The 22331-nt window shown below is 52.2% G+C and overlaps 1 protein-coding gene across 1 annotated transcript in view; it reads left to right on the top strand.

Moving 5' to 3' along the window:
* CUX2 (cut like homeobox 2) overlaps positions 1–21897 on the top strand; it is a 225430-nt gene extending 203533 nt beyond the window's left edge. Inside the window, exons 16-22 of the mRNA XM_080821204.1 lie at positions 98–199; positions 3692–4479; positions 5245–5404; positions 11925–12194; positions 13394–13582; positions 14746–15019; positions 18903–21897. Coding sequence (XP_080677330.1) covers positions 98–199; positions 3692–4479; positions 5245–5404; positions 11925–12194; positions 13394–13582; positions 14746–15019; positions 18903–19704 — 2585 coding nt within the window. The 3' untranslated portion in view covers positions 19705–21897. The remainder of the gene's footprint in view (positions 1–97; positions 200–3691; positions 4480–5244; positions 5405–11924; positions 12195–13393; positions 13583–14745; positions 15020–18902) is intronic.
* Positions 21898–22331: the final 434 nt, after the last annotated feature.

Here is a 22331-nt window from a genome sequence, read left to right as displayed (position 1 = left end):
TGAGGGAGGAAGGAACCCACCCTTCACCCTGCCCAGCTCCAGGGACTGACCCACAGCATGCAGGTCCCCATGACAGATGCCTCCTTGCCTCCCCCAGGCAGTATCACCCCAAGAATCCGCACACCAGAGACAGGCTCAGATGACGCCATCAAGAGCATCCTGGAACAGGCCAAGAAGGAGATCGAGTCCCAGAAGGGGGGTGAGTGTCACTGCCACAGGCGAGGCCTGAAGCCTCCGGGACCTGCCCTGAGCAGGAGGGGAGCCCTTGCCCACCTTCACCCACCACAGCGGGGATTCCAAGCAGGTCAGAACCTCTTCGCCAACCAGCCTGCAGCCATGTAAGGCCTGGAAGGCACCGGGTCCCTGTTAGTGTGGGAGCCACTAGCCGTGTGTGACTATATCCACTCAAATTACTGGAAATTAACTAAAATTACAGCTTCAGTTTTCTGCACAGTGATGAGTGGCAGCCGTATGGGACAGCCCAGCTACTGCCACCACCCTGGTCTGGATTGTCCGGGTGTCTTCGACTTTGAAGAGACACAGTGATCCGTAATCACACAGGAACTCTGTCAACCACAGAGGCCAAAGCCTCACCTTTCTTCGTGCACCTCCACGTTCTAGTTCCCAAGGAGACCCTGTTCTCCTGGCTTCCTCTTGCCTCCCAGACTGTATATTCTACACTTGCTCGGGGGCCCTGCCTTAGCCTCCTCATGCTGCTGTTCAGCCACAAACTCAGTGGCTAAAAACAACACACTGATCATCTCATAGTTCCAAAAGTCACAGGTCCGCAGTCAGCCTCACTGGGCAGCAGGGCTGCGTTCCTTCTGGAAGCTCCAGGGAAGAATCCATTTCCTTACCTTTGCCAGCTTCTAGAGGCGCCCACAGTCCTTCCCCTGTGGCCCCTCCTGCATCCTCAAGGCCAGCAGCATAGCAATTTCCGCTCTGCCTCCAATCTTCCAGTTTCCCTCTCACAAGCACCCCTGTGATGATGTGTGGCTGGCCCATGTAGCCCAGGATTGTCTCCCATCTCAAGATCCTTAACTTGATCCCATCCCATTTGTCATGTAAAGTAGCATAGTCTGGGCCCAGGGACAGGGATACCATTGGGACACCATTATTCAGCCAAACAGAGTGTACTTTCTCCAGCAGCCCCTCAAACACAGGGTCTCCCAGGGCTCCCCTCACCAGGCCCTCTGACTTTCCTACCCTTCCTAGATGAGTTAGTCCATTCCTGGAAGTTCCACCAACACCCAAAACACCCCCTCTCCAGGCCACACCTCTCTCGAGAGTTCCAGAGCCCTGCACCAACTGCTACCTGGACGTATCCACCAGGGTCCCCCACTGGCATCTCAGACTCAGCGTATCTGGGATGGAACTTACGGCCTTCCCCTACCCCTCACTCACTTCCCAAACCCACCAGCTCAAGGCTGGGAACCTGATACAGATGGTGCCTGGCACCCAGGTGGGGTTAACAACTATCCTTGACTGCCATCATCATCACTTGCTGGAACTGTCTCACTAGCCTCTTCACTGGTCTTACCAATGATATTCTAGGTCCCAGTATAGCCCATTCTCCACAGAGGCCAGAGGGATCTTTCTAGAGCAGACAAATGGTCATGTCACTACTCCCCTTCCACAGCTCCCCATTCCCCTAAGACAAAAATGCCAACTCCTCAACAAGGCCCCAGACCCTAAGGTCTTGACTTCTCCTGACTCCCTATACCTCTCGAATGAACTGCTTATAGCCACGTCTACTCTCATGCTGTTCCCTGTGCCCCTAATGCCATCCTCACCCCTGGCCAACTCCTGCTCATTCTCAACAGTTCAACTCAGAAGTCACCTCGTCTAGGAAACCCCCCACCCCCATCCAGATGGATTGGATACTGACCCTCCTTGGATTCCCCGTAATCACCTACATTGCTTGATGTAGTGGAGCCAGAGTGGCCAGGCTGCAAATTTTGGCTCTGCTATTTATTAGCTGTGTGACCTTGGGCAAGTTTCTTAGCCTCTCTGTGCCTCAATTTTCTCATATTTAAAATGGGCACAATATCAGTACTCCTTTCTTAAGGTTGTTTAAGGTCAAATGAAATCAGTCCTGACAAGCACTCAGCCTGGGGGCTTGGCATGTATAAGGTGCCCCTGAAAATGTAGCTATCATTACAGGTAATGTTACTTTTTTGTCTCTGTTGTTACATTTGTTCAAGTTACAAATACCTCTGCTGATACCTCTGTCCCTCCTACCCATCTGTCAGAGGGCTTTTTGCAGCAGGGGGCAGAGTGGCCTCCCCTACACCCAGCATGCTGTACTGCTGCTGACTTTGAACCTGATGCTGGCTTTCACGTTCCCACTTTGTGGTGTCTGCTGCCCCTTGGTGGCAAATTGGAGCAAACTGTCCCGATTCCCCAGCGTCTGAATGTGGCTGGCAGTCAAGTGTTCAGCAAGGGCCGGTCCTCCTGCCAGGTCCCTGGGAGGGACGGAGGAGCCTGCCCCAGGACCCTACACTGCCCCACCCAAATAATCCCCTGAGGCCCTGCTGTGTACAGCTGAATTCCTTCTTGAGCTCCTGTGCAGGAGAGGCAGTCATTCCGTAAACATTGGCTAAGCATCTCCTGCATGCTGGGCACGAGGTACAGCTGCGGACAAGACACGGTACTGGAGTGTAAAGAACCATGAGAAACAGATTCATCAAACTCTCCCACTAAATAAATGGGACAGCTGAGAGTGGAGAGAGGGAGACATGCTCGCAGTTGCACAGAGACCAAGGGAGAACCCAAGTCTCCTGACTCCCTGTGCAGTGCGCTCCGACAGGCGGGGGTGGGGGGTGTTAGGAAGAAGACAGCAGAGAAATCAAAAAGGCAACATCAGGGGGCGCCTGGGTAGCTCAGTTGGTTAAGCGTCCGACTCTTGATTTTGGGCTCAGCTCATGATCTCGGGGTAGTGAGATGGAACCTGCTTAAGATTCTCTCTCCCTCTGCCCCTCCCCGCCCATGCACACTCTCTGCCTCTAAAAACTAGTAATAATAAGACAAAAATATCGGGCAACATCACAGCAGAGTGGGCCAGCCAGGGGGGGGTTTCCATTCAGGGTCTCTGAAGAGGTAGCAAGAGACAGAAACGTGATTGCTCCACGCCCCTGACAAGAGTGGATGCTACGCAGAGAGCAACCAACAGCCCATCAGGGAGGACATGATCATGCTGACTGCTTATTCGAGAGTTCCACTCTCAGAATTGAAGAACTATCCAGGATGGGGGCAAAGATATACAAGCTGTTCCTTTATCGGTGTTCACAACAGTGACCAGCTAGAAACAGCATAAGTGTCCAGCAGTAGGGGATCAGGTAAACACAGCAGAGAATATCCCTTCAAGTGGCATAGGCAGCTGTGAGAGGTAGAACTCTGAGTCATGAGGAAAAATGCTCGTGTTGATACTAAGTGGGGACGCGCCAGGCTGCGATCCCACATCAAGCGTGATCTCCCCGTGTGTGAGATTAGAAAGCAGAGCAGAAGGCAATACCTGAGGCTATTCCGTGTGATTGCCTTTGGCAGAGAAATTAACTTCATTTAACCACTTTGTTGCAGTATCTTCACAGTATCTCCAAAGCATGCTTTGACTGATGCTGTGAACACCTTTGGCCGTCAAACCATGCCCTGACCGTGGGCCTCTGGCCACCCTGTGTCATCCTTCTGACAGGTGAGTCTAAGAACGCGACAGCCCCACTCAGCATCACCAACGGCACAGCCCCCGCCAGCACGTCGGAAGATGCCATCAAGAACATTCTGGAGCAAGCACGCCGCGAGATGCAGGCACAACAGCAGGCGCTGCTGGAGATGGAGGCCGGGCCCCGGGGCCGCTCGGTCCCTCCCTCGCCCCCAGAGCGGCCCTCGCTGGCTGCTGTGAGCCAGAATGGGGCCCTGACCTACGTCAAGCAGGAGGACAGCAGTGGCAGCGGTGGCGGGGGAACCAGCAGTAGTGCCACACAGACGTCCCTCACGGTCCTGTCCCCTGCGGCCTTTGTCCAGAGCATCATCCGGAAGGTCAAGTCGGAGATCGGAGATGCCGGCTACTTTGACCACCACTGGGCCTCAGACCGCGGCCTGCTCAGCCGTCCCTATGCCTCCGTCTCGCCCTCCCTGTCCTCCTCCTCCTCCAGCTACTCTGGACAGCCCAACGGGAGGGCGTGGCCCCGTGGGGATGAGGCCCCCGCAGCCCCTGAGGACGAGTCGGCGGGGGGCGAGGAGGAGCCCCCCAGGGTGGGCGAGCTGAAGTCTGAAGGAGGCGTCCCCGAGGCAGGCAGCGGTGGGCGGCTGGCCTACTACCCCGCGTACGTGCCCCGCACGCTGAAGCCCACCGTTCCGCCCCTGACCCCCGAGCAGTACGAGCTTTACATGTACCGGGAGGTGGACACCCTGGAGCTGACGCGCCAGGTCAAGGAGAAGCTAGCCAAGAACGGAATCTGCCAGAGGATCTTTGGGGAGAAGGTGAAGACAGTGGGGCCCACCCCCAAGGAGCTCAGGGGGCCATGGGGCCCATGGGACCTGGGAAGGGAGGACCGCCTGAGGACCCAGCCCCAGCGCTTGTGGTCTGGAAAGAGAGGTTGTGTGTATGAACAGGAACAAGGCAAAATCAGGATTCGAACCCAGGTCTGCATGACCCAAACCCTTTTTCCTGCATCCACCTGTCTCTGGGTCCTGTGGGAAGAGAGCCATAGACAGGACTGACATTCAGGCCTGTGGTTGTTCAAGCAGTGAAATGTTTCTGTCTGGTTAGGAATAGATACTTACCTCCCCTCCTCCAGAAGTCTCCATCCCTCCCAATGGTCTGCCCACTAAAGGGTTAAGGCTCAGCCCAGCAAAGGGTGCCCTGCAGTGCCAGTGGTTAAGTAGTTTTTAACAGCACCTCTGCCCATAGCAGAGGAGCAGGCAAAGGGTCAAGTGAGCTGAGAGATAGGAGTGACCTACGTGGAAGGCACAGGAGGACTTCCTGGAGGAGGAGGTGTTTGAGGGCTCTTAAAGTCAGGAAGGATTCTTACATGCAGGGATATCTGGAAGGGCACTGCAGGTGGGGGGCGTGGCCCAGGCACAGGGCAGGCACCTGGGAAATGAAGAACAATCAAGGCAGCCCTGGTCTCCCAGAGAATCAGAGTGAACAGTGGTCTCTATAGGTCGCGGAGAGGGAGGGAGGGGAGGCCCCGGGGATGGCCCAGGAGCCTGCCTCCCTACCCTTCCTGCCCCGCCCATCCCCAGGTGCTGGGCCTGTCCCAGGGCAGCGTGAGCGACATGCTGTCCCGGCCGAAGCCCTGGAGCAAGCTGACGCAGAAGGGGCGAGAGCCCTTCATCCGCATGCAGCTGTGGCTCTCGGACCAGCTCGGCCAGGCTGTCAGCCAGCAGCCCAGCGCCTCCCAGGGTGAGTGTGGTCGGGGCCCTCTCGCAGGATGCTGCCTGCCCCCCAGAACTGCCATTCCCAGCGGCCATTACTTCTCTCTGGAAGACAGCAGTGCCATCCTTCCTCCAACCAGAGGAACGCCCTCTGTTGGTGGTTTAGACTCTATGCCTAGAGCAAGTGGAGGGAATGCTTTGCGTGTGGAGCCGGGGCCGCGCCCTCCCATCCCCTGACCAGAATCACTGATTGATCTCTTTTTCCCAGCGAAGCAACACGCAGCCTCAGAAGCCTTAGCACAGAGATTTGGGCTGTTACCCATCCGTTAGTGATGCATAGGCAGGGTGGGGTCTGAACGTTGCCTGGGTGAGGAAACTGAGGCTCGGAGAGTTGCTCAAAGTCACAGAGCGGAGATGGCAGCATGGAGTCCGGGGAGGGACTCTAGGAAGCCCACGCTCCCTCCCTTGCAACGCCCAGTGGGCAGGTCAGTTGGAGTCCAGGTGAAGTGCAGGAATCAACAAGAAACACGAGGTCAGACAACAAAGCATCCCAGGTGATGGTGTTTATTGTAGAAGTTCATGCCCACAAGACAAGACAGCACACTGTTGCCGCATTGGCTACAAGCCTGTGCATTAAAATGTCAAAAAGAGGGACACCTGACTGATTCCATCAGTAGAGCGTGTGACTCTTGATCTCAGTCAGGGTCATGAGTTCAAGCCCCATGTTGGGCATAGAGCTTACTGGAAAAAAAAAAAAAAAAGTCAAAAAGAGCCACCACTCTCCAGCCTGGGAAGAGGGGTTCCATGGGGGAGGACAGGGCTCTGGCTATCTCTGTGGCTTTTTGTCTTTAAAAGAAACAGGGAAATTTGAAGCAAATAAGGGCGTATTAACATCTATTAAGGGCATGGACCCAGGGAAGGAAAGGGGGATTGATGTTTTCTTTTCAGTATATTTCTATACTTTGAAATATTTTATATTTAAATTTTTTTATTGAAAAACCCTGCTCCATGAGGCAGTTGTGAGGACTGATGGAGCCATTCTAATGACAGCTGTCGTTGGTCACACCCAAGGTTGGGCATTTGTAGTAGCTGCTTCTTTAATCCTCACATCAGTCTTCACCAGAGGGATTATTTGTCATTCCCACCTTCCAGAAGAAGAAACAGACAGTCTGAGTAGTGCAAGGATGTGCCCAAACTCACTGGCCAGTTAGTGGCAGAGCCAGGATCAGAACACAAGGCTCTTAGCCATTAGGGTCCCTAGGAGCGCTTACCCCAGAGCCCCGAGCCCCAGAGCCCATACCCAAGAGTCCCCATCCCTGTGTCATGTTGTGTTGTATTGTAATTAATCTGTTCATTGTTGTAAAACTCACATCACGTAAAATTTACCATTTGAACCACTTCAAAAGTGTACGATTCAATGGCATGTAGTGCATTCAAGACTTTGTGCAACCCCCAGCTCTCTGGCACCCCAGGACATTCCTAGCCCCCCCCCAAAAGGAGTCCTCTGTGCATTAATCAGTCGTGCACACCCAGCCCTCCCCCAGGTCCAGGAACCATCAGCCTGCTTCCTGTCTGTGTGGATTTGCCTCTGCTGGCCGTTCAGATCAATGGAATCGTCTGCTATGTGGCCTTTTGTGTCTGGCTTCTTTCACTGAACATCATGTTCTCCAACCTCATCCCTGTTGTAACCTGTCTTCCTGTTTGTGGCCGAATAATATTTCCATGTGTGGCTAGACCGCCTTTTGGCTACCGTGAATAATGCTGCTGTGAACTTCATGTACCTGTTTTGAACACCTGTTTTTTATTCCTTTGGATACATACCTCAGAGTGGAATTGCTAGGTCGGGTGTTAATTCTGTAACTTACTGAGGACCTTCCAAACTGTGCCCTACCATTTTACACCCCAGGCAGCATTGTTGGGGGAGGGGTTCTATTTCTTTCCGTCCTCGCCAACACCTGCCGTTCTCCGTGTTTGACTGAAGCCGTCCCTGTGGGTGTGAGCGGGCATCTCGTTGCAGTTCTGGTTTGCATTTGCCCAGTGTCAGATTGTTTGGGTTTTTCAAAATGTCTTTGTTGTGTAAGGATAGGGTTAGGCTAAGATAGTCAAGAGTGGTGTTCCTGGTGGAAGAAACAACACAAGCAAAGGCTAGGAAAAAGGATCCTTCATAGATTAAGAAAGGAGTGATATCTGGTGAGCAGGGACACCTTGTCCCCTACCCCTCTCCCCCACAGACCAGGAAGCCAAGCCCCATGTTCATGGAGGCAGAGATGTGAGCAGTGGCTGCTGGCTTGGTGGGGGGTGGCTGATCCAACCCAGGCCCCCACAGCCACCAGCTGTCCACAGCCTAGAGGCAGGAGAGGATCCATTGCCCAAGGTCCCGCATAGTCTGGCCATGAGGTTGGGTATAGACCTGTTCCAGCCCCCATACCATCCATGGCCCAGGGAGTTGGGGATGAGCCCGATGCCAGGGGAGGCTTCCAAAGCATGGCCTCCCCCACACCGGCTGCCCGCCAGCAGAGCCTGGTTCAGTGATGGGCTCTTCAGCACTGCCCACAGTGGTCAAAATGGACACTGCGGCCACTTGTGTCTGAGGCTTGCTTCTCAGAATTCTCTAGCTCCCCCAGAGTGGTCTCTGACTCCCCCACCCCCACCCACCTGAGTCTCTCCCACCATCATTGTCGTTTCTCTCCCCCTCCCTTGTCTTTCTTACTGCCTTTCTCATGTGTCTCTTTGTCCCAGTCTCTCCCCACCCCAGCCCCTTCTTTTCCTGTCCCTCTCTCCCACTCTGTGCCTGTCCTTACCCTGTGTCCCCCTGTCACTCCATCTCTCTCTTTCCATCTCTCCCTCACTGTCTCTCTCCATCATGACCACTGTCTGTCTGCCCAGGACATGGGAATTTCTGTACTACAACCAGCACAGTCCTGGGCTAACAGGTGGTCACCCTGCTCTCCCAGCTGTGCCCCGCCAACATCCCTGTCCAACGCCCTTGCTCAAGCCCCAGGCCACCTAACTGTTCATGTTCAACCCCCGGCCCCTTATGATTAGTGTGCTCCTCCTGATAGAGTTGATTTCTGAATCTTTCAATAATTTTGTCAGAAGTGATCCTCCGAGTCTGAGTAGTCAGAAAAGGCTGGCGTTCTGCCTGGAGGCTGGCTGATTTCGGGCTTATCATCGGGGTCTCCCTCCATCACCTCATCCTGCTCTGTCTCTAGTTGGAAATCTGGCCCTTTAGGAGGGGGTACAGGTGTTCCAAGAGGCAGATGCCTTTGGAGACCCCCGATTCTCCTCCAGCTGAGCCCAGCTCCTCTCCCATGCCCGTGATGGATGGACTCTTGAAACAGCCTCTTGCTTTCCCAGGCTGGCCCTTCCCCACCATCTCTGTATCTCTGCTGGTGACAGGGACAGGGGGACACATCAGCTCCAGCATCACACAGAGGCCACCTGGATGACCAGAATCAGCCCGATTCGGGGCCGGGGGAACAGCAGTGTCATCATGATGCCCAGTGTGGGCTGCCAGTTCCATGGGTCTGCGATGCCACTGCTCAGAACTTTGAGGGTTCACCTTGCACCTTGTGAGGGTACATAGGGGTCCTGTTTCAAAATTTATTTTGTTTATTCACTCAGCAGACTTCTGCCCAGTGCTTCCTTCTGCCCCACCTGCTAGAACTCACCCATGACTACCGTGTGTTCCTGGCCTTATAGTGGACTTATAGTGGACGAGAAGACAGTGTCAGATACAAGCAGATCTCAGCTTGCCACTAGTCCCTGTGTGACCTTGGACACATTGCCTAACAGCCCTGAGCCTCCGTTTCCTCCTCTACAAAATGGGGTGACATGGTAGCTACCCCCTAAGAGATGCTATGAAGGTCCTCTTGGAACACCTGCACCCCCTTCTAAAGGGCCAGATTTCCAACTAGGGACGAAGCGGGATGAGGCGATGGAGGGAATAATAACATTATGCAGGGCATGTAATAAGTACCCAATAAAAGGAAGTTTTATTCTTATCATCATCATCATTGTCATCAGGTAGGGGTGAGATCTGGCACAAGAAGGAAATTACAGTGAAGTGTAACAATGTAGTCAAGGTGCTATTAAACCTTGAAGGTGTGCACCCCAGGGAAGGGGTGTTTGGGACTGGGTCTTGAAGGATGCATAGGAGTTCAAGGCTAGGGAGAAGACCTTCAGGATGGCAAAGTCATAGGGGCGTAGAAGAGCCTAGGAGGTTTGGGGCGGGCGGTGGAGGGTGGGTGATTGGGGCTGTGAGAGTAGCTCCAGGTCTGTGCGATGGGTTCCTCCAAGAGAGCCCAGAGCCTTAAACTCTAGAACAAGGAGACCACGTTTCTTGTGCAAAGGTCAATAAAGAGACATGTCAGATTCTGGAACACGGTAATCCACTTGCTCTCCACAGGGAAGGAGGAACCCTTCCAGAGCAGAGGCTCAGAATATTCTTTCTAGAATCAAGCCACTGCAGGACGGTTGTGGGACTCTCTTCACTTTCTGGGCATCATACATTTTTATACTTAGTGAATTTCTGGCAGGCAGCAGCCAAATGTCTTGAAGAAGAGGTACCTGTTTCTAATTTGCTGGAAGGTGCCATGTGGACCAGCACTGGGATTCCTCGACCCTCCACCTTGGTCCCCACCCCTTTAAGGGCATCAGCTCAGGCCCCTCCCCTACCTCCCGGGATAGACGGGAGGCTCAGTTCATGCCCAAAAGCCCAGTGGGTGACTGACTGCTCAGGCAGTGGCCTCTTGATGGCCCGGAGGAGGGCTGCTGTAGGCATAGTGCCACGTGCTCTGTGGTGCCATGTAACAGATTCAGGGGCTGGGGGTTTGGTAAGGTCATCCCCACCCAACGTGTCTACCAAGTGGCTTTTGCCAAATGAAAACTGTGGCTTATGAACTCAGTGTTTAAATATGCCAGTGTACTGTGGACATCTTTTCTTTTTCTTTTTTCAGCTTTATTAAGATACATTTGACATAGTAACATTGTATAAGTTTAAAGTATACAATGTGATTTTTTTTGTGTTTGTTTTTTTTTTTAAGATTTTGTTTATTTATTTGACAGAGAGAGAGACAGCGAGAGAGGGAACACAAGCAGGGGGAGTGGGAGAGGGAGAAGCAGGCTTCCTGCCGAGCAGGGAGCCTATTACGGGATTCGATCCCAAGACTCTGGGATCATGACCTGTGCTGAAGGCAGACGCTTAATGACTGAGCCACCCAGGTACCCATAAAATGTGATGGTTTTTTTTTTTTATGGTGGTTTTATTTTTTTATGATGGTTTTTTATTTACCACAGTAAGACTAGCTAACACATCCTTCACCTCACATAATTACCATTTTGTTGTTATGTCGGGAAGAGTGAAGTTCTCTCATAGCCGAGTGTCAAGTATATAATGCCGAATTGGTCCCCACAGTCACCACACTGCACATTAGATCCCCAGAACGGACTCTTCTTCTGTGGACAGCTTTTCATTACATCCTTTTTCGTTGCTTCTGGGAATCACCTTATTTTATTCTGTTAATCTCTGTCGGTTGGGTTTATAAAGGGTTCCCAACTTACTTTTTGGAACTTTTCATTTTTGAAGTAATTTCTAATTAATTGAAGAGTTGAAACAATAGACCACGGGCTCCCTGTACCCCCCACATAGATTCACCAATTGCTAATTTTGCCACATTTTTGCCCTTTCGCTCCTGACCATTGGAGAGGTTAGTTCACTTCGTGTCCCTTTATCCCTAAATATTTCAACAAAGCATTGCCCGAGAACGAGAAAGCTGACAATGGTATGATACCATTGATGTAACCCACTATCTATGTTCAGGTTTCTTTGGTTGTCCCCATAACAACCTTTATATCATTTTTTTAAGTAAACTCTGTGCCCAACTTAGGGCTTGAACTCACAACCCCCAGATCAAGAGTCACATGCTCCACAGACTGAGCCGGCCAGGCACCCGCCCCATCCTTTATATAATTTTGTTTCTCCCTGTCCAGTATCAGATTCAGGAACCCTTGTATTTTGTAGTCATGTCTCTCTAGTCTCCCAATTTGAACAGTCTTCTGCCTCTGTTTGTTTTCCAATTTTGACATTTCTGAATTATTCTACAGACTGTCTCAGTCCGGCTTTGTCGGCTGCCTCCGTGTGATTAGGTTCAGGCCACATTCAGAGCAGGACTATCACAGAGACGACACTGTGTCCTTCTCACTCCATTGCATCAGGAGGCACCAAATGCTGATTTGTCCTTCGATTGGTGATGTTACCTTTGGTCCTTTGGTTAAGGGATGTCTGCCAAGTAGCTGTGCTGGAGAGTTACTATTTTTCCCTTTGTAATTAATAAGTATCTTACAGGGAGATACTGTGAGACCATGTACCCTTCCTCAGCCTCTCATCTGCTAGTTTTTGCATCCAGGATCATCCCTGCTTGAGATACTACTGTGGTGGTTGCAAAATGGGCTGTTGCCCACATTGGCTCCAACACACAGACACCCAAACCCTGTGTGTCTGTTCCAAATGGCAGTAACTGCCTTCTCTGTCTCTCTGTGGCCCACAGCCAGTCCTACGGAACCGAGGTCCTCGCCATCGCCACCCCCTAGCCCCACGGAGCCGGAGAGGAGCTCCCAGGAGCCCTTGATCCTGGCGCTGGAGGGCAGCAAGGAGAACCAGCAGCCGGAGGGACGCTCCAGCTCCTCGCTGGGGGGGAAGATGTACTCGGGCAGCCAGACCACAGGGGGCATCCAGGAGATTGTGGCCATGTCCCCCGAGCTGGACACATACTCCATCACCAAGAGAGTCAAAGAGGTCCTCACGGACAACAACCTAGGTACGGGGCGGCGGGAATCAGGGATGCTGCCCTCCTCCCCCGGTTGGCTCTTAACTTGCCTTGAGCCGAGTGCCCACAATGAGATCCCGGGGCCCGGGGTCCAGCCTGCAGGGGCCCATCAGCCCATGAGTATCCAGGATCCTCTGGAAGGCATCTGACTCTGACCCTAGACTAGGACAGAGAGGGTTGAGTACAGGTCTGATGTGACCTGAAATCCTCAGCCCATAGTGACAGTGACACTCTAGCACAATCCTGACCCAGTGCCGAGCCCCTTGCCCTCAGGGGACACAGAGGAGAAACCTGCTCTAGAACTCGTTCGCTCTATGGATCATGAACTCCTCTGAGTCTCCACTGCAGGTCATGCCCCTCTCCCAGAGGGATGCACACAAAACCCTCTTCACTGCAATTTCTATTAGAAAATTAAGACATGTTCTTTATTTTAAAATACCAAACAGTGCAGAAAAAAAAAAAGACTAAAAAGTAAGTAAAACTCCCCAAGCCCCCAATCATACTCCATAATTTTTATATATATTTGATACTTTCTGAAAACATGCAAGAATATATGTATACCTGATTTTTTACATATTTTCTATGTAGATGAATTTATACACATACTGTCCTATAACCTGCTTTTTAAAAGTGAACCCTGTTTTGTGGACACCCTTCCACATTAGAATGACCAGAACGCCTGCAGTCTTATTCCATGTGGCCAAGTGTTGCAGATCAGGGATGCCCCACATTTCTGACCCACTTGATGGGCTTTTGCTTATTTCCAGTTTCCTTCTGCCTCTGAAACCACGTCAGTATGTGTCTTTGTGCCTTGAGCAAATACAACTGGAGGTAACTGCAGGATCAGAGAATATGCACATTGAAATTTTGATGCCGTCTGTCAGATTACTTTCTAATGAGGTGCCACTAATTTGTACACATGAAGCTTTCTGACCTATTCGGGGATCTCCTAGGAGTGAAGGAAATCTGAATTACAAAAGCATTTTGTTGGGAGCTGTCAGGTCCCTTACCCCCAACCTCCTATTTTGCAGAAAAGTCCCCTCCAGACTCCTACTGGGTGTGGGTCCTGCTAGGGGTATGGTCCTTCCCTCTGAGTTCATGGAGACGTCCAGGGTTCTCCTCTAATTCTTGTCTCTCCGGGGTGCACTGGGCCCAGCCTGGGGTAACAGGTTGCCCTCCCCTGTCCCTAGGGCAGCGGCTGTTCGGGGAGAGCATCCTGGGGCTGACACAGGGCTCCGTGTCTGACCTGCTGTCTCGCCCCAAACCCTGGCACAAGCTGAGTCTGAAGGGACGGGAGCCCTTTGTACGCATGCAGCTGTGGCTCAACGACCCCCAGAATGTGGAGAAGCTGAGGGACATGAAGAAGCTGGAGAAGAAAGGTGAGCGCTGGGTACTCTGGGCATGGCTTCAGGTTTTTCCTTTGGAACCATATCTAGTTGTAACCCAAGGAAAGCCAGGGCTCCAAGGATCCCATCTCAGCCGGGTGTGGGCCCGTGAAACATAGCCATCCCCCAGCACATAATTGAAAGCAACTAAACCGTTTACTGTTTCTCCCATGAAAACCCCAGTACCCCGCCTCTCTCAGCATCCTTCCTTACACCCGTAGCTGCTTCGAGGTCTTTTGTCAGCCCCAACCTTGTATTCCCCAGAAAGCTCTCTCTCCGATTCCCCTTGGCCTGTCACCCAGACTCTACACAACACGGCACAAAAGTGGCCCAGCAGACAGGAATTCTCCCTTCTGGGGGTGGGCGAGAAGATTGCAGATTCTTCCGTCATCCACTATTATATTCCTGAAAAACTGAGCCGACATTGAGCACCTGCTGTGTGCCCACCCAGTCTTGGGCTGTGCCAAAGGGAGTCTAAAAAAAGCTCAAGGTTGGGAGGTGAGATAAAACCAACTGGAAAGCTGTCACCCAGGGCAGCAAGGCACTTCCTGGTGAGGGCGCAGGGCCAAGCCAGGCTGCCAAGGGCACACGAGCTGTTGGCATCAGACTACTCTGCAACTGAGGACTGACCCACCCCTTCCTGGCTCTGTGACCTTGGGCAAGTTGCTCCCTCTCTCTCTGCCTCATGCTGCTTCGTCTGAAGAGAATAGCCTCAGGGCATTGCTGGGAGGATTGAATTACACCCTCTATTCTGAACCGGGCTTCTCTTCCCCCATTTTGGTGATTTGGGATGGAGATGCACCATGCAGTTACAGGGGTCCATTACATGAATGTCCTGCCCTCGCCCCCAAGACTGTAGTGCCCTTCAGTGACCCTTCCGTCAACCAAGAGAGCGCGGCATAGCCCCCGGTGTTGAACACTCCCCTCTGTGACCAGACATCAGGGGCAGGTGTAGGCAGACCAGCCTCTCAGCACAGGGTTCGGGAGGATGTGGAAGCCCGGCCTGGAGGGAGGAAAGGATGAGACTGGCAGTGCGGCCCTGACTGTGGGGCGTGAGTCCGGAGCCGCCCCTGCCCCCTGCTCCTGCCAACACTAGGGGCCGGGCCTCTGGTCGGCACCCCCTCAGCGCTTCCTCCCCCCACCCCAACCCGCCCCAGCCTACCTCAAGCGCAGGTACGGCCTCATCAGCACTGGCTCCGACAGCGAGTCCCCGGCCACCCGCTCCGAGTGCCCCAGCCCGTGCCTGCAGCCCCAGGACCTGAGCCTCCTGCAAATCAAGAAGCCCCGAGTGGTGCTGGCGCCCGAGGAGAAGGAGGCGCTGAAGAAGGCTTACCAGCTGGAGCCCTACCCCTCCCAGCAGACGATCGAGCTCCTCTCCTTCCAGCTCAACCTCAAGACCAACACCGTCATCAACTGGTTCCACAACTACAGGTGCGGTGCGCGGCGTGCCCGCTGGGAGGGGGGCGGGTGCCGGTGGGACCCCTGCCCCATCGCAGGCCCAGAGGGAACCCAGCTCAGCCTGTGGGGCGGGGGCGGCACGGGGAGACCGTCGCAGCCTGGTGTTTGGATTCAGAATCGAGGCAAACCCGGGTATAAACCTCAGTCCCAGCATTTCCAGCTGTGAGCACCTGAGCGCGGCGCTTCTGCTCCCTGAGTCGTAGTCTCCTGACCTATAAAATGGGAACCGTAGTGGGATCTGCTTCCTGGATTTGAGGATTGATTCCGGGGGCTACCATATTTACAGAACATGCTGGCCACGTGGTACGGGGTAGCTGTTGATATTGGTGTCACCTGTCTGAATTATTGCTTCACCCAGTTTGCGTCTGCCTCTGTGAAGAGACAGGGAATGGTGTTTGGGGCACAGGCCCGAGGAGCCCTAAATACCCACTGAGCCTCATGTGGGAGCCCTGATTTGGGGCTCGTGGCCTCTCCCACTCCCAAGACCAAAGGAGATCCCTCAGGCAGCCCCTTAGTCTCGCCTGCCCGGAGCAGTGGGTGATTCCTATTTCTGTGGCTGCCTCCCACTCATCGCTCCCTAGTCTTGGGGGTCACTGGTCTCTAGTGGCTGGGGTTCCTGGGAGTTCAGTCCCGGGGCTGGCTGGGGGCAGTGACTGGTTCAGCAGTGCCCAAGAAGACGGCAGAGGGGCTCCCTGAGCTCAGCAGAGAGCCCTGCGGGGAAGGCTTGATGGGATTCCGTCTCTGAGCCTCCTTCCCCAGCCAAGCTTCCTGAGTGGGAAGGGTCTCTGGTGTCCATGCAGTGCCAGAGAGAGTCCCTCCATGTGTTCCGGGGGGCAGGGAGATGGTTTCTTGCTCCCCAAGGGAGAAGAGGAAGGAGGAGCCTGGAAAGGTGGAACGTTTGAAATCTCCTCTCTCCACAGCCCAGGCACGGGCACCTCAAAGACTTGAGCTCAGTCTCACCGTGGCTGTGTGTTCTTGGACGAGTCACTGTACTTCTCTGAGTCTCATCCCTGTTTACAGACAAGGCAGACAAGGAATCTAATACCCCACAATGCTGAATCAAGGAGTGAACGAAAAAACTTTAGACATAAAAATGTTGTGAAATATTTCCGTTTATGATCAGACTCAGGGCCTTCCAAACAGCAAATGACATAGGTCCCTAAATCCTCACGTCTTCCTTCCCTTCCTGGGGGATATGGGGATGTCCTCTCCCCTCTTGTTCCCCATAGGAACAAGAGCACTCCATTTTTATCCAACATATTCATCCAACAAATAGTTACAATGTATGCACACTGATCCAGGATCTGGAGATACAGGGGTTCAAAGCCATCATCCCGGGGTGCCTGGGTGGCTCAGTCAGTGAAACGTCACCTGCCTTCGGCTGAGGTCATGATCTCAGGGTCCTGGGATCAAGCCCTACATCAGGCTCTCTGCTCAGCAGGAAGTCTGCTTCTCCCTCTCCCTCTGTGATCTCTCTCACTCCCTCTCACTCTCATATAAATAAAATCTTTTAAAAAGCCATCATCCCTACCCTTAGAGAGTTTAAAATTATGAACCAGATAATTTTACTACAGCCTAATTACTATACAACAGGGAGGACGAAGGGGCTGAGGGAAAAAGGAGTTCTGTCCAGGGGAGACTCCACAGAAGAGGTGGCATTTGAGCTGGGTTTTGAGAGATGACTAGGAACTTGCACTGAGGAGCAGAGAGAATTCCACTCCCAAAAGAAAGTAACTGGTCTCAAAGAGTTAGAGGAGAATATATCATTTCATTTTGTAAATGTTTACTGAGCACCTAGTCTGTACCAAGCACTGAAGAGAACAAGACAAAGTCCTTGCCCTTATCATCTCTTACAGACCAGCAGGGACGGACACTATTATATGAGCACTCGTATTAATGCATCATTACAAATTGCAGTGAACTCTGGGAACGGTGAACGACAGGATGTTTCGAGAATAAATTATCAGGGAGGGGAGCCTGGGTGGTTCAGTCAGTTAAGCATCCAACTCTTGGTTTTGGCTCAGGTCATAATCTCAGGATTATGGGATTGAGCCCCGTGTCAGTCTCTGCACTCAGAGTGGAGTCTGTTGGAGATTATCTCCTCTCCCTCTGCTCCTTCCCCTGCTCCTGTGCACACACACACACACTCTCTCTCTCAAATAAATAAATATAATCTTAAAAAAAAAAAAAAAAAAAAGAACTACCAGGTACACCCTGGTGTAGATTCAGGAGTCAGGAATTTTATTTTTAAAAAAAAAAAAAAAAGACTAATTTATACTATGGTGTAAATGACTATTAGCCTCATATTTATCTCTGTTCTACAGTTTGGAGAGTCTAATGCTGGAACTTCAGACACTGAGCCATCCTAAACCCCCCTCCAATCTCACCTCAGTGGAACTCACGAGGGCTCTCCCTGATCCCAACAGCTTTTCCCTCTTCTAGAGGAGACTAAGGGTGAAGGTGGAGTCTCCTGGATGGTGGGCTAAGGCCTCCTTTGTAGAGGGACTGGAGACTGAACCAAATAACCCCTCAGAGTCCTTCTAGACCCAGGCTACTGAGATGGGACCCCCATCCCCAACCTGGACAGGGAGCCAGGGGACAAGAGAGTGTAGCCAGGTCACCAGGTTCCCAGCCCAACTGCTTGCCCTGTGATCATACCAATCCTTGTGCCTCTCTCAGTCTTATCTCCTGTATCTATAGGAATGAGACTAATATCCTTTTCCTAAGGTTATTTTGAAAAATAAATGAAATAATCTGGAAAAAGCGCTTGCATGGTGCCTGATACATGATAAGCACCCCTTAGTGTGATGTTTATCACTTGTAATTGTTATTATTACATATCAATCACATGTACTTTATTACTAATATAGACGGGCAGAGGGCCACAGCAGGTAACTGAGGAAGCCCTTCTGTTCTATGACCCTGAACGAATCATTTCACTTCTCTAGACTTCCTTTGCCGTCAGGAAAATAATGACTAGGGTTAGTCCCAATCCTGGTTTGTCTGCTCCAAAACCAGTGTAAGACTGAGTTGCCCTCTGGTGGCAGGGAAACCACAGAAGTGAAGAGAGGATGAGTGGGTTCTGGACTGCACTCTGCACTTCCCAGGTTCTGGTCCCAGCTTTGCCCGTGTGTGCCGTGGTGACCTGTACAAGTCACTCTTCGCACCTCAGTTTCCCCGTCTGGGCTGATGTCTGAGAGTCCCCACAGGAAAGAAGCAGAGAGATATTGCCACAACCCACATCTAGGTTTGGCTTCAAGAAGTGCTCTAGACTAGTGCTGTCCAAGAGAAACAATGCAAGCCACATGTGATTTGAAATTCCCTAGTAGCCATGTTAAAAAAAACCAGAAGTATACAAAATTAATTATAATAGTATATTTAGCCTAATGTAGCAATTTCAGTGTGTAATCAATATAAGAACTTTACTAATGAGACTTTCTACTTTTTTTTTTTTTGTATTAAGCCTTCAAAATCCAGTTTGTATTTTAACCCGTACAGCACACCTCAGTTCAGACTAGCCACATTTCAAGTGCTCAAGAGCCACGTGTGGCCAGTGGCTCCTCTACTGGACAGCACAGGTCTAGATCAAGAACTTTGGAATCTTTAACAATCCTGAGTTCAAGCCCAGACTCCACTACCTACTGGCTGTGTGAGGCTTGCTTCCTCTTATATGAAGGAGGGTTAATAACAGCAAAGCACCCACGAGTAAGGCTGTTGACAGGACTTACTAAGACGCTGCATGTGAAGACCCCCCCCTGGGAAAGTGGGCGGGGTCACAAGGCCACTTGACTGGATGGAGTCCGGGGTTAGCTGGGTCCCCCATCCAGCCCCTGGCTCACCACCATCTCTGCCCCAGGTCCCGGATGCGCCGGGAGATGTTGGTGGAGGGGACCCAAGACGAACCAGACCTCGACCCTAGTGGGGGTCCTGGCGTCCTACCGCCAGGCCACTCCCACCCAGACCCTACCCCGCAGAGCCCCGACTCTGAGGCTGAGGACCAGAAGCCTACCGTGAAAGAACTGGAGCTTCGGGAAGGCTCCGAGGAGAGCATCACACCCCCGACCCCCCAGGACAAGGCCCAGGTGAGGATTAAGCAGGAACAGACTGAGGAGGATGCAGAGGAAGAGGCGGGCAACCAGCTCCAGGACTCGGGGGAGCCAGACAAAGGTCATGGTTCCCCCAAAGAGGCGCATCCTGACCGTCCGGGTAACGACAGACTCCCTAAAGTGGCCCCGGGGCTCCTCCTTCCAGGCGGGACCACGCCAGACTGCCCCTCACTACAGCCCCCCCAGGAGAGCGAGGGCGGGGAGCGGCTCCACCCGGACCCTCTAAGTTTTAAGTCGGTCTCAGAGTCCTCGCGCTGTAGCCTGGAGGTGTCCCTGAACTCACCCTCGGCTGCCTCCTCACCGGGCCTCATGATGTCTGTGTCACCCGTCCCCTCCTCCTCAGCCCCCATCTCCCCGTCCCCACCCGGCGCCCCTCCTGCCAAAGTGCCGAGTGCCAGCCCCACCGCCGACACGGCTGGGGCTTTGCACCCCAGCGCCAAGGTGAACCCCAACCTGCAGCGGCGACACGAGAAGATGGCCAACCTGAACAGCATCATCTACCGGCTAGAAAGAGCTGCCAATCGGGAGGAGGCCCTGGAGTGGGAGTTCTGAAGGCAGGGGCGCGAGGGCGCGGGGCGTACCAGGGGGCCAGCGCCCCCCCTTCTCGCTCACTCCCCCAGACGGGGTGGGGGAAGGAAGGAAGGAACTCAACCATCCAAATGGGGACAGCAGTGGTATGCAGTTTACGTTTTTTGTTGTAATCCTAGTTCTCTGACGTTGTGAGTGAGCGGGCGGGGCAAGTGCCACTGCCTCCTCTTTCTGGCATGCCCCGCCCCGCAGAACACCCCCTTCTCCACCCTGGCCTCTCTGCGGGAGGCGGAAGCGATGTGGCACCACACGTTCACCTGGAAACTCCAAACTCTTTTAGAAAAATAAATATTTATAGACCTCTTTTAGATATTTTAATAAAGGATCCTTTGGAATTTATTCCCAGCCAATGCTGTTTTGATATTACAGAGAGTTATAAAATCAGGATGCTGTCACAACTGTTGCGAAGTATACACTGAAGTTGTGTCGTTTTTGCCACTAGATGAGATTAAAAGAAGACAATTGTTCAAAGCCATCACAAAACGCTCTAAGACTGACCAAAATTTAGATAACCCTTGAACTGCTTTTTTTTTTCCTTCCGTATCTGTCTGTGAGACACAGCACATTGCTACTGCCCTTCCAGAAACCGTGTTGAAAAGAGAAAGTCCAAAAGACTCTAAATGAAAACCTCGATGCCGTTGAGGATGTGTTCCATTCTGCCGGTCTGTCGTGCAGCCTCAGTAACCCGGAGCGTCCCGTGCCGTCGTAAATGTTGTAGAGGTGTGGGCCGTGGCCCCCCTCCTCCCCAAGACGTGACGTGGTACAAAACTGCTTCCTCGCCCTCTCGTCAGAAACCTGGGGGCTGCCAAGTTTGGACACCCAGCCTGTCCATCTCTAGACAAGATGTGTTTCTGGATTCTCCGGGAAGCCAGGCAAGGGGTCAGGTGATTGGAGGGCAGCAGTTGAGCCAGAGTGACCCCGCTCCCCTGAATTGTGGCCATGGCACAGGAAATTTCCCCACTGGCTTTCCAGAGCAGGACTGCGGCCGCCATCTTTCCCTCCCTGTGATTTAAGAGAATAACAGCGTTGGCCATCCCATGAGCACCCAGCACCAAAAAGTAGATTCCTCCAGCTGGAGACCCCAGTTCCGCTTCTTGCCATCTTCACTCTCAAGCTGACCCAGGTGCTGTTTCTGCAAGGCCTCTGCAACTCCCAAGTTAAGGCAGAACAAAGCAAGAAGGTTGAGTTCACCTCAGCATGACCACTGTATCCCAGGCTCTAAGTTTACCCTCCTGCCTTCCAACACATGACCTTCTCGGGAGCGGAGACTCAATCCCCCCAAACTCAGAGGAGCCCTTCGTCACCAGGGTTTCTGGCAGGAGAGTTCCCAGTGTGGATGGAACAGCCACCATATTGGTTTTCGACTCTGTCTCTCTCTCCTGTTTTTATTTCTTTTCCTTTGTCAAACTCTCCATGGGAAGGCTGAATTGGTGACTCCCCAGCTGAAACCAGAATGACGATGAAAAGGTGGCCATAATCGGTGCCAATCCAGTGCCCCGGGGGGAGATGGCTGAGGGTTTTCAAGGATGCAGCAAAATCCAGTAACCAGAAGGGGACAATTGAGGGCTGTTCCAGAAATCTCAACTCTCATGCACGCAGGCCAGGCTGCAGACTCCACAATCAATGAAAAAGAACACAAATCCTGCAGGAAAACATCCTTTTCCGTACACCCAGGCTATGCATTGAAGAGTTTTCCACTGTATACATTTTTATCCAGATGAAGGTATTTTTATATTTTGACAATAGGAAACACTGACCAATTTTCAGAGTAATCAAATCTGGAACAAACGAAACATCTCCTTTTAGCCACTACCGCCCTGTCTCAATTAAGACGACCGTGAGGGAACACACAACTTTCTACTGTTGAAACCCACACAACATTGAAACCCAGGCTCACCCGCAGACTACAGATCTTAGAGGACTCAATCTGGCTTTTGTGTGACGGGATTTGATTAAGCACTTAGCATATAGTCTTTTGAACACGGAAATCCTGTTGTACTGAAAGCTAGCAGACCCATGAACAACTTTGTCAGGTTCGCGTCCTATAACGGTAAAAACAAAACAAAACCCCACAAAACCGTTTCTATGAGAGATTGATGAACTTTGTTTAAAATTTTAAAAAGAACACGTTCTGTAAACGCGTCGCTCAATACAGAATTGTATAATAATGTCTGGGTGTCCTGCTTGCTTTATTCTGGAGCTGGGGATGCAAATTGGAGGTCCAAGCTGGCCCTTAAAGGTGTTTTACAAGACTTTTTTTTGGGGGGGGGACTGGCTTTTAAATTAGTTTGCCACCATTAAAATATGGGGACGTGTCACATAAAAATCCTAATTACAGGCTTCTCTTGAAGACCATAAGATCTGGCCACACTGGACCCAAGTTCTAAGGTAACAGCAGTTCCCCCCTTTTAGACAGGACACTTGCCTGTGGTGCACCTCAGTCCTCGCCTGTGCCACCTGCCTGGGTCCTGTGGACATCTCGGTTGGCGACTGTGCTATGGGCTCCGGCAAAGGAAAATGGAAGGATCAGATTCCATGTTTGTCCTCAGTGCAGCAGGGTAAAAGAAAGTTATACTCTGGGCCTGAGATCA

Source organism: Martes martes (genome assembly GCF_963455335.1).
Source record: "Martes martes genome assembly, chromosome: 13".
Classification (NCBI taxonomy): domain Eukaryota; kingdom Metazoa; phylum Chordata; class Mammalia; order Carnivora; family Mustelidae; genus Martes; species Martes martes.
Note: the sequence above shows the minus strand (reverse complement) of the source record. Positions and strands in the feature narration are given on the sequence as shown.